We start from the raw sequence: 12,565 nt of genomic DNA, 5'->3' as shown, positions 1-12,565 counted from the left end.
ACGACTAAACTCTTCAAGGAGTTTAGTTTATATTAGATTACTTACAATGTGGAAACAGGCCCTTCAGCCCAACAAGTCCACACCGACCCGCCGAAGCACAACCCACCCAGACCCATTCCCTTACATTTACCCCTTCACCTAACACTGCGGGCACTTTAGCATGGCCAGTTCACCTAACCTGCACACCTTTGGATTATGGGAGGAAACCGGAGCACCCGGAGGAAACTCACGCAGACACAGGGAGAATGTGCAAACTCCACACAGTCAGTCACCTGAGGCGGGAACTGAACCCGGGTCTCTGGCGCTGTGAGGCAGCAGTGCTAACCACTGTGCTGCCCGTGCAGTCTCCGTCTGCATGCCTGTACATGGCTCTAGTGCATTCCTGATGAAGGGCTTAAGCCTGAAATGCCAACTTGCTCGTTCCTTGGATGTTACCTGACCTGCTGTGCTTTTCCAGAACTACACTTTTCAACTATGGCTACAGTGCAGTAAAACAGGTGAACTGCTGAACTGGTCACAAACTGCCAAGGTTGTTTTTAACTGGATGTAGAGTTGTGTTAATAAACACCTCTCTGAAAAACACCAACTGACAATGCCTTACATAGCTTAGATTGTATAAGCTCTGACTATTACTGCTTGTTGGTTAAAAGGTAGTGAGATTTCGAGCTAGCAGTTAGCTCTGGTTCTGTAAGTAAGTTTCTTAAACAGGCTTCCTGCCCTACCTGTGTTTGAAGAGCCACCTGTACTGTCTGATGATAACAACTTGCATAATCTAACATATTGCATTCAGTTTGTGTTATGTGTCATACAAGTTACATATTGTTAAATTCCTCAGAATCTTTCACCCTTAAATATTTGATACCTGACTGGTTTGACTAGATTGATAAAGAAAAGGCTAATGCCTAGTCATTATGGATAATGCAAACGATTATCTCATCTTACAGACCCAGGAAGCTTTGTTTACCCTTTCTGCAATGACTGCTGGCATCCGACGCAATTGGATGCAGGCATTGATGAAAAATATCCGACCTTCAACAGCACCAGATGTTGCCAGGTAAGAATGTGCTGCATCACGACTCTATTACAAAATGCTTTTACTTAGAATACAGATTCCAAACAGTTCATTACAGTAAGTGCTATATAATTGAGCTATTTAGGAATATTCTATCTGATTTTGAACTGATTTTATAATTTCCAGATAGATTTGATGTCATTTTAATGTACTGTTATATGTTTTAGGGACTTGGTGCATGTGAGAGATTACATTGTGGAAGCACCATGAACTGAAGTAAACATTTATTACATGTCGGTTATTTTTGTTTAAAATATTTCAGTCTAATGATTTTGTTCTATTAGCTTACCAGAAGAACAATGTGCTGTGATACTACCAGATACTACTCCACATTATGATAGCAAATCAGATTCTCCATCCTCTGAAGCTTCTTCGGTGGATAAAGAGACAGGGCAGAGAAAAAGCCGAGCACGTGAAAGGAGGAGAGAGGGCAGGTCAAAAACTTTTGACTGGGCAGAATTCAGACCAACAGCACAAGCAATAGCACAAGAAAGAGCAGCAAAAGCAGATTCATGTGACAGTCATGCGGAGAGATTTGGTGCATCTTCATCAGACCTGAATGACTGGGAACGGACTAAACGGCGCGAGGAACGTAGAAAAAGATATGAGGCTGTGACTGGAACAGTCGGCTCGAGTTCAGGTGATACAAATAGGATGGAATTTGAACCATCAAGTTCCTCACCGTTGCTGGATCGGAGACAAAAGATGCACGATGAAATTGAAGAGCACTGGCAGCAGGTAGAACGCACGCCCATAAGGGAAGAACGACGGGTACCTCTGGCAACAGTACTGGCAAGTTCACAAACATCACAGATTGATAAGCTACTGGAAAGCCATACAAAAGAGGTAGGAAAAATATACAATTAGTTCTCATATGAAACGATCAGTGTGATTTAAGTGTCAAATCTAAAGTAGATATATTTAGACACTGTGGACTTTGATTGCCAAGCTTTGCCGACTCACTGGTGGGTTGGAGGAAGAGAAAGTGTACAAAAGGCCAGAGCCAAGGAATGAAGGATTTGGTGGGGAAAATGATTGTACTGCTGGAGGGGGATGTAGAGCTGGAGATCTGCAATCTATTAAAGTAATTTCAACAGAGAATATTTTAAATTCAGTATAATGGTGGGGGCAGGACCTGTCTCAATACAATGAGAGTGAGTTTGAACCAGGTGAGCAGCCATCCCAGGTTTTCAGTAGAAAAGGGTTCACTGGACCAGAAACATCAACTCTGTTTTCTCTCCACAGATGCTGCCAGGCGCACTGAGATTCTCCAGCAATTCTTTTCTATTCTAAATTTTCTGGCACTGTCCCACAGTCTTCTGATTTGGTTTCCTGTGTTAAAGTTTTTTAAAAATTGTGCCGGAATACAATTGTTTCAGACCAGAATCTCTGGGTGTATGAGGGTGGGGCTGGGGGAGGCAGCTGTCATCTGTACAACTTCACCCCACCCTTCATAATCAGCTATTTCATTAACCTTGTGAGCACATTAACCTTGTATGGAAAAAGATCTGTTGTTTTCTTCTTGACCTAGGCATGCTGAGGGTCATGGACACTTGGGAGTGGTGTGGGATAGAACATGTCAGCTCACCCAGAACTCCATATCTGGAGAATCAAGAAAAGGAGAATCGAGGGAAAGCAGTGTGGTGGATTAAGTTATAGAAATGGAAATATTCAGCCATTTAGATCAAAAGAATGAAAGTTTGGAGGCTTAATTTGGAGTCAAATAAAACAGATTATGAACAGACTCATTCAATTTGAGACAGTGCGCATCAAGGAATATAACGGGATGGACTCATTGTGTAAGATATTTATGGTGGAGATTTATGAAGGAGGTCATAACTTGCAAGGAATGACAAACAACCGTGAAAAAAGTGTGTCCACCTTCTTCTTGTCTGCACCAAGTTTGTTTAGAGCTGAATTAAAATGAAATTGATGTAGTTTGTTATAATTTACTTGGAAAATAATGATACACCAGTTGCGTTATCCTTGTATCATTTTACTTTTAAAATCATCCATCCTAGATATGATAATTGCTCTTAATAATTGTGTTACCTAAGACTGCAATTTATATTGTAAAATATAAAACATATATGGTATTTAGTTGAAGGCAATGATTCTAGCATCAAGATTGTGCTCATTTTCATTGACAGCTCAGTTGAATCCCTGCTTTGTAACATATTGCCAGCTGCTTCTGACCCTAAATTACAGAATTTGTTGAGAGGAATTCTGCAGACAATGATAGTCCTGTTTCATTTCTGCAAGTGAGCTGTCGATTCAAATTGCCACTTGGCAACTAATGTTTCAGCAATTAATATCTAGTTTTCTTTCCTAACCACATAGCTAAAACATGTCACTTGTGCAGAATGACTTGTCAGTCCTGTCCACGTTTTGTTGTCATGCATCCCAAGCACCAGTGAAATTCATGCAGCATGTTGGCTAGCAAGGTGTAACCAAAGTTGACAATGCCAAAGGGTTTAAAAAAAAGTCTATAGTTAATGGCAGAAGTCAAACACTGAACAACTTTATTTACTGTAAGAAATCAAGATTTCAATGGACACAGCTTTACTTCTATTTTCAGCCACAAGACAATATCTTCCTTATCCAACAATGTAAAAAGTAAAATGTAAAGGATTAATATGCTGCAGGGCAGATAGTGAGCATTTATTAAAAAGACATGCGAAATATTTACCATGTACACCTGATTACTACAATAAGAGAAGAAATGCCACTCAATTATCAGGTTTAATTACAATTAATTAAATGTTGTTAATGCACCTGCCTCGACCATCACTGCTGGCAACTCATTCCAGGTTTAATTACAGATTATCAGCAGCGTATGTATTTGTGCAAAAATAAGCTAAACTATAGTTGTAGCATTTTAAACAGTTTAAAGACAACAATCACGAAGCCTTTTCAAATTATTGAATCTTTTGTCTAAACTGAAGTCCTCAAACTGAAACTTGGGTTTGAAAAAATCTTCAGTGTAATTGCAGTATGGTGTTCCACCTCACCACTGTGAATTAGAGAATGGTTGGACTGAATGAACCTTTATTCAGACTTGCACGTGCATCTGAAGAATTAATTCTTTAAAGAACAAATAAAATAATTTTTAACAAATACTTTTTCATCAAATTAAGTTGTATATGTCAAGTATGTTAATAATGAGACAGCAGTTACCTTTCAACATACTCTCAATGGATCAACAAAAGTAGATAAATCTTGTGTAGTCCTCTCTCTATAGCATATTTATTTATGTTTTACATTCACATCTACTATGCATCTGACATTTAAGAAGATGGTTCACGCCTTATGTTCTTGTGCTATGCTTTACAGTACATTTTGCTTATTTTCAATAAATTTTGCTTTGCTCTTGCTCAGTAAAGATGATTCAGGTTCTGGCTATTGTATCAAGCCACAGACATTGGGAAACCGATGTGCCATCGTTTTGAAAGAAAAAAATACTTTGGTCCAGCTACTGTTTCAGATTTGGAAAAAAATGTAAAGTTATCGTCTAATGTGATGCACAGCAGAGTCCATGTTTAAAACAGTGGATCTGGAATCCAAACTCCTCGCCCTGAAAATTGATCATTGAAATAGATAGTGTTGTATCTCGGAGCCCTTTCATCTTTGATAACAGGACTTCAAAAAGGCCTTGTAATGTGTTGAGCAATTTTACTGGCTATATTTTAATCAAAACCAATAACGCTACCAGTATAATACTGCAGATTATATATTTAGGTAATGCATTTTGTTTCAGCAAATGGGTACAAATGTTCCTGACTTAATAAATTCACAAGCATTTTCCAATCAGGCAGCATGCCCAAGTGGATAGATTAGGTATTGCAGGCATCCACTCAGGTTTGTAGTTCAGTAGAAGGTTCACTGTTCTGCACTACACAAATGCATTCACTCCATACATAAAGTTTGAATTGGTTTGTAAGAGTGTAGTTGACTGCTAACTGTAAATGTGAATACAGCTGTAGACTTTCCTTTGCAGAGCAGTGAAGGATTAATTGTCAGCTTTATTTATATGTTGGCAATTGAGAATAAAATTCACATTGTTTCTAAATGTCCAGTGAGAGAAGTTTGAGATTTCTCTTCCAATTTTATTTCTGTAACTAACACTGTTAGTTAAACTCTAAGTTAGTGTTATACATAGCTACTAATCTCAAACTTCTACTCTCTTCACAAATCTCTTGCAGTAGCAGAATATTACATTCTACATTGTCTCATAATTTCACTGTTTATATAGTGTCTCATCTGACTTGCAATGGCACATGTCATGAAACATTTTCTAGTACTGTGATAAGTATTAGGCGAAACCAAATGTAATGGCTAACTTACCCAGTCAAGTGATTATTAATTTTAGGTTGAAGCATTTAGTTGGAGCTAATGTATATTAGATCAGAATATTTTATTTTGTTGTAGGATATTTAAGTCTAGATATTACAAAAATATCCTGTCAAAAATGAGTGGATCTGCCATATTGATTTTCATCAGGTAAGACAGGGCTGTGCTGCATTGCGTAGTGTCTCCCTGAACCTTCTATTTCTTGATCCATCTCTTGATAACAATTTCACTTGCTAACAATAAAGTTAATTTTTTTCTTTTGCTGTCAGTTTCATTTTGAACATTATCTCATGACAAATAACCTCAGTCAAATGTGACATTTTGTCTTTTCAGTTTTCTCTCTTTCTCCTTGCACCAATTACCTTAACTTAGGCCAAATACTATCGACATTTAGATTGCTATATATGTGTGACAGAGCATAATTCCTAATTCTACTTTGGTAAAAGGTGATTTATTATTTTTGTAGCTTGAAGAATTGAAAACTCAGTTGGAGCACTGCCAGCAGGAATTAATAGACGCACAAAAATACAGAACAGAACTCGAAGCTCAGCTGAAGGCTAGCATGGAACGTGAACAACAGATTCGTTCTGGGTATATCTCCCAGGTAAGAAGAATAATTCCTGTCCTGTACAGGTGTATCTTCCTTTTGACATGTAGAGCGCACTACATCCTGTATGAACCCTTTGCATGTTTTGTGAACTGACAACTTACCAGAATTTTTTAATGCATGAACTGCTGCATGAAATTACAAAGAACTGATGAATCATTTGTGCTTTTATTCTATTAATAGCAATTTCTAATGTTTAAAGGAAAAGTAACCCAAGTAATGAAGCATATAGAGGGAATTCTGCTGAGCAATTTTAGTGGCTCTTTTATTAGTTTCTAGAATAACTAAATAAAAACATAGCCAGTGAAGGATTAATTGTCAGCTTTAATTATATATTGGCAATTTTAAAATCAATAGCATTTACTTGAAATTAACACTTAGTTGATTTTTGACATGAGAATAAAATTCACATTGTTTCTAAATGTCCAATGAGAGAAGTTTGAGATTTCTCTTCCAATTTTATTTCTATTGTCACTACTCTTTGTCGCATTCTACCCACCAATAGATAAAATTTATTTTAACATGTGGCCTATGGAACTTTATTGAAATAGATTTAATAGGGCAAGAGTTTACAAAGCATTTACGTTCTAATATGCTACAGTACTATAGTGAATTGTTCAGGGCTGATCATGCATTATTGGAATGTGAATTGTTGAAGAAAGATTAGAATAGACATTAATTTTGGCTAAAAACAGAATATTTTGTCCATTATCTGAAAAGTGTCGAGAAATAGAATGTTAGGACTAAAGCTTCTATAATCTTGTGACAAATTCAATTCTATGGCTTAATGCCTATATTAGATTTCAAGTGGTGAGTGTAGAAAAAGTCCATCATGGAGCAATTCTGATGGTTGACAATCTTGGAGCATTACTTAATTTTAACCTTTGATTAATTAAATCAAGATTAAAGTTTGAGCAAAATAGATCCTGGGTAGTATCACTGTGGTGGAACTTTAAATTCACAGCTATTGCTCACAAGTTGTTAAGAGGTATTTTACATGAAATAATTCCCAATACACTCCTCCTTCAATTGTTATTATTGTTGTTCCATTACTAGCACATTCCCCTACTATTTCGGGGAATCACCTAGATTGTTTATTTAAAAACAAGAGAATTTATTTTGACATGTAATTTCAACGAACGTAATTTGAAAATTTTATTAGGTTTGACATTGTATTGTCCACACTAAGTACAATGGGTCAGAGTAAATATTATTATAGAGAATGTGTTTTGAAAGATTCTATCTTGCTAAGGTTGTAACAGACTAGTTTTATGAGAATAACTTAGAGGTTAATTAACCTGTTCAGAAGTGTTACGATATACTTTTAAAGCAGGTGGAACTTGAACCCAGGTATTCTGGTTCAGAGGTGGGGACACTACCACTGCACAAATGCAGAGGTTTTACAATCTGAGAGGTGGATGAAGGAGACTATTTAGGTTGTTATTCTGTTTCCACATGTTCTCTCTGCAGTCTGTAACGAATACTGGAACAGATCAGACCTTGTTCATGATTTGAGCTATCAAGCAGAGTAACAATACAAGAGCTTTGTTTTTGCCTAATCTTCAAAAGGCCCAATAAAAAGTTAGAATTCAAAAACTTAACTGCTTTTTCTACAGAAAGATTATGTAGATGCAGGTTTTTTCCCCACATTTGCCTATTGCAGCAGCTAATTCTGCCATTGGTGGTCAAACAACCATTCTTTTACATATAGCATACAGGTTATTTTTCATGCTGCAGAACTGTTTCAGATTAGAGGGAGGTAAACAGCTGGGTGCAGCAGCAGCATTGCGAGAAAGGAAGAGATTACAAGTAAGGTCGAGGATTTGTTTCAGCTCATCCTAACTTTGTTCAGTGAGTGCATGATTGATCCAGTCTTTACCCAGCATGTCACGAGATCACTTTCATAGTTTCCTGTTGGTCAGCTGAAGGGCAGCTTGAATTCATCAGTGCCATTTTGCAGTAGCATCTCCAATTGTTTAACCTACCTTGTCTGAAAAGGGCGATTTCTGATTGCAGGTTTAATATAAATATGCCATTGATTTGAACACAGATATTCTGATTCAAATTTGTTGTTTATTGCAGGGTGTCCACCATTAAATTCAAGGTAGCGTTCCTAAAAATCGCAACTTTTAAGTGCAGAGACACTATGGGAAACATTTCTGTGGGACTCAGTGCAAAAATTCGAGTTAGGTTGTGTAAGAGCTTAGCAGAGAAAAAAAATGTTAAAACATTACACCTGTTCCCCCTCAATTGAAATACAGTACCCACCAATACTTTAAATTGTTCATTTCCTCCAATGATAAATGCAGCAACTTTTATCCCTGTATAAAATAACCTTTTACTTACAATAGCTCCGATTGTGAACCCTGTGACTGTGGAGCCAGGTTTTGTTTTAGAATGAGGGGAATGGGCAGGTTGGCCACTCTGAGGTTTGGGGGTTATTTGCTGAATTTTGCTTGTTCTAGGCTACGTTGTGACCAGTGCCTTTTTAAGGAGTTTGTCATGCCCCTTTTTGCATGGTGCAGCTGCATTAAGGTCCATTCAGACTACTTGATGTGCTGGCTGCTTATAGCTGGCTGCATCTCCAAATGGATTTTGGCAGGTGTCTCTCATTATTCTGCTGGTTATGGGCTGCAACCTGCTGCCCAAAGGTTCTGTTGTTTTAACCACTACTTCAAGGGAAGTAAGCTCTGCTGAGTTCTGAAATCATAAGCTTCCATAAATTAGAGTTGGAGACAGGCACATTAGAGAACTGTGCAACAGATGTACTCTGTTGTGCTCTTCCAGCACCACACTCTCAAACCCCAGAAACAGCCCTGTCAACCCTGCAAAGTCCTTCTTGTCAACATCTGGGGGCTAGTGCCAAAATTGAGAAAGCTGTCACTCAGACGAGTCAAGCAGTAGCCTGACATAGTCATACTCATGGATTCCTATCTTCCAGGCAATGTTCCAAACACCACCAGCACCATCCCTGGATATATCCTGCCCCACCAGTAAAGGTGGAGGCACAGTGGGAGACAGTTTGGAGTCTCAACATTGTGAGTCCTCAACATTGACTCCAGACCTCATGAAGTCTTGTGGCTTCAGATTAAACATGGGCAAGGAAACCTACTGCTGATTACCACATACTGTCATCCCTCAGCTGATGAATTGGTAATCCTCCGTGTTGAACAACACTCGCGGGGGGGGGGGGGGGGGGGGGAGCACTGAAGATGGCAAGGGCACAAAATTTACTCTGGATGGGGAATTTCAGTGTCCACCACCAAGACTGGCTTGACAGCAGTACAAATTGAGCTGGTCGGGTCCAAAAGGATGTAACTGCTAGACTGGGTCTGTGGCAGGTGGTCAGGGAACCAATGAGGGAATAGCATACTTGACCTCATCCTTGTCAGCTGCGGGTGCATCTATTCATGACAGTATCGGTAAGAACAACCATCACAGTCCTGGTGGAGACAAAATCCTGCCTGCAGATTGAGAATAACCTCCATGTTGTGTGGCACTACCGCCTGCTAAATATAGCAACTCAAGACTGGGGAACTATGAGGTGTTGTAGGCCATCAATAACAGCAAAGTTTTAGCCCAACTCAATCTGTAACCTCATGGCCTGACATATCCAACACTTGACCATTACCATCAAGCCAGGGGATCAATCCTGGTTCAATGGAGAGTGCAGGAGGGCATGCCAGGAGCAGCACCAGGCATACTTGAAGATGAAGTGTCGATCTGGTGAAACAACTTGCATGCCAAACAGCATAAGCAGTAAGTGATAGGCAGAGCTAAGCGATTCCACAACTAACAGATCAGATCTAAGCTCTGAAGCCCTGCCACATCCAGACATGAATGGTAGTGGACAATTGAACAACTTACTGGAGGAGGAGGCTGCACAAATGCTTAGTCATTGTAATAGAAGCAGGAGTAGGCCATTTGGCTTGTTGAGCCTACTTTGCCATTCATTAAAATCATGGCTGATCTATCCATTGTCTCAGCTCCTCCTACTTGCATTATCCCCATAACACTTAATTCCCTTACAATGCAAAAATCCATCCAACTTGAATATATTTAATGAAGCTGCCTCTACTGCTTTGGGCAGAGAATTCCATTGATTCAGTACTCTCTGGGAAAAGCAGTTCTCATCTTTGTCCTAAATCTACTCCCCCTAATCTTGAGGCCATGTCCCCAGTCCTAGTCTCACCCATTAGCGGAAACTATTTGCCTGCCTCTAGCTTATCTATCCATTTCATAATTTTACATGTTTCTGTAAGATCCCCCCCTCATTTTTCTAAATTCGAGGGAGTATGGTCCCAGGCAGCCAGGGGACTTGTCTACCTTTAGACCCTCAAGTTTGCTCAACACTACCACTTTAGTGATAACTATTCAATTGAGGTCCTCCCATCCCATCCCATCATATCCTTCACATCATTCTGTGACATGTTAGACATATCTTCCACTGTGAAGACTGACACAAAATAGTGATTCAAGGCCTTGGCTGTGAGCATTACCCAATATTAATTCCTCTTTCTCATCCAACAAGGAACCGGTGTCTACTTTAGCCACCCTTTTCCATTTAAATACTTGTAAAAACGTTTCCTACCTGTTCTTAGATTCTGTGCTAGTTTGCATTCATAATCTATCTTTCCTTTCTTTATTGCGTTTTTTTGTTGCTTTTTAGATTTCCCAATCTTCCTGTTTCCTACTACTCTTGGCTACTTTGTAAGCCTGATCTTTTAATTGGACTTCTTCCTTCATTTCCTTGGTTGTCCAAGACTAGCTTTTCCTACCCTTGCTATTCTTGTTTTTGACCGCGATATACTTTCTTTGAGGACTGTGAAAAGTCTCTCTGAAAGTCTTCCACTGTTCTTCAACTGTTCAGTGATGCAAGAGCCCAGCATATCAGGGCAAAAAAAAAGGCTGAAGCTTTTGCAGCACTCTTCAATTGGAAATGCCTTGTGAATGATCAGTTTCCTCCAGTGGTCTCTAGCATTCCAGATACCAGTCTTCAGCCAATTTGGTTCACTCCATGTAATATCAAGATATGTTTGGAGACATTGGATACTGCAAAGGGTAAGGGCCCTGACAACGTTCTGGCAATAGTACTGAAGGCCTGTGCTCCGGAACGTGCCGCTCCCTTAGCCAAGTTATTCCAGTACAATTACAACACTAACATCTACCCAACAATTCACTGACATTTCCAGTACATAAAAGAGCAGGATATATCCCCACCCAGCCAATTACTGCCCCATCAGTCTACTCTCATCATCTGTAAACTGATGGAAGATGCCATCAATAGTGCTATCAAGCAACACCTGCTCAGTGACACACAGTGGCCACTCAGCTCCTGACCTCATTACAGTCTTGGTTTAAAATGGACAAGAGCTGAATTCGAGAGGCGAGGTGAGAGTGACAGTCCTTGACATCAAGGCTACATTCGACTGAGTGTGGCATCAAGGAGCCCTAGCAAAATTGTGTTCAGTGGACAAACACTCCGGTGGTTGAAGTCATACCTAGTACATGGGAAGTTGGTTGTGGTTGTTGGCAATCAGTCATCTCAGGTCCAGATCATCTCTACCGAAGTTCCTCAAGGTATTGTCCCAGACTCAACCATCTTCAACTGCTTCTTCAATGACCTTCCCTCCATCATAAGGTCAGAAGTAGGAATGTTTGCCAATGATTGCACAATGTTTAGCATCATTTGTGACTCCTCAGATACTGCAGCAGTCCGTCTTCAAATACAATGAGATCAGGACAATATCCAGGCTTGGGCTGACAAGTGGCAAGGGACATTTGCACCACACAAGTGCCAGACAATGACTATCACCAGTAAATGACAATTTAACCACCGCCACTTGACATTCAATTGTGTTATTGCTGAATTCCCCCACTATCAACAGCCCGGGGGTTACCATTGACCAGAAAATTAACTGGACTCCCTATATAATTGCGGTGGCTACAACAGCAGGTCAGAGGCCATGAATACTGTGGCGAGTGACTTCACCCCCTGACTCCTTTCCACTATCTACAAGACACAAGTCAGGACTGTGATGGAGTACTCCTCATTTGCCTGAATGTGTGCAGCCCAAAACACTCAAGAAGCTGGACACCATTCGGGACAAAGCAGCTTCTATGATTGACCAGACGTTCACAAACATCCACTCCTTCCACCACCGATGCTCAGTAGCAGCAGCATGTACTATCCACAAGATGCACTGCAGAAATTCACCAGAGATCCGCAGACAACACCTTCCAAACCCTTGACCACTTGCATTTAGAAGGACAGGGGCAGCAAGTACATGGGAACACCAGCACCTTACTTGCCGTCTAAGCCACTCCCTATCCTGACTTGGAAATATATGGCTGTTCCTTCACTGTCACTGGGTCACAATCTTGGAATTTCCTTCCTCATGGCACTGTGGGTCAATCCATAGCACCTTCTCAAGGGCAACTAGGGATTGACAATAAACGTTAGCCAGCCTACATCCCATAAATGAATCTTTAAAAAAAATTCTTAAACATTCTTCTATGCCTATATCTACCTTACA

The 12,565-nt window shown here is 39.8% G+C and overlaps 1 protein-coding gene across 1 annotated transcript in view; it reads left to right on the top strand.

Annotated features, from left to right (window-relative positions):
* mpripb (myosin phosphatase Rho interacting protein b) overlaps positions 1 to 12,565 on the top strand; it is a 333,783-nt gene that overhangs the window by 254,630 nt on the left and 66,588 nt on the right. The window contains exons 11-13 of the mRNA XM_088000357.1: positions 945 to 1,054; positions 1,357 to 1,918; positions 5,889 to 6,026. Coding sequence (XP_087856483.1) covers positions 945 to 1,054; positions 1,357 to 1,918; positions 5,889 to 6,026 — 810 coding nt within the window. The remainder of the gene's footprint in view (positions 1 to 944; positions 1,055 to 1,356; positions 1,919 to 5,888; positions 6,027 to 12,565) is intronic.

This window comes from Chiloscyllium plagiosum, unplaced genomic scaffold (assembly GCF_037043375.1).
Source record: "Chiloscyllium plagiosum isolate Xiang-an unplaced genomic scaffold, Cpla_swu_hap1 HiC_scaffold_25, whole genome shotgun sequence".
Classification (NCBI taxonomy): Eukaryota; Metazoa; Chordata; class Chondrichthyes; order Orectolobiformes; family Hemiscylliidae; genus Chiloscyllium; species Chiloscyllium plagiosum.
This window is presented reverse-complemented; position numbering and strand designations above follow the sequence as displayed.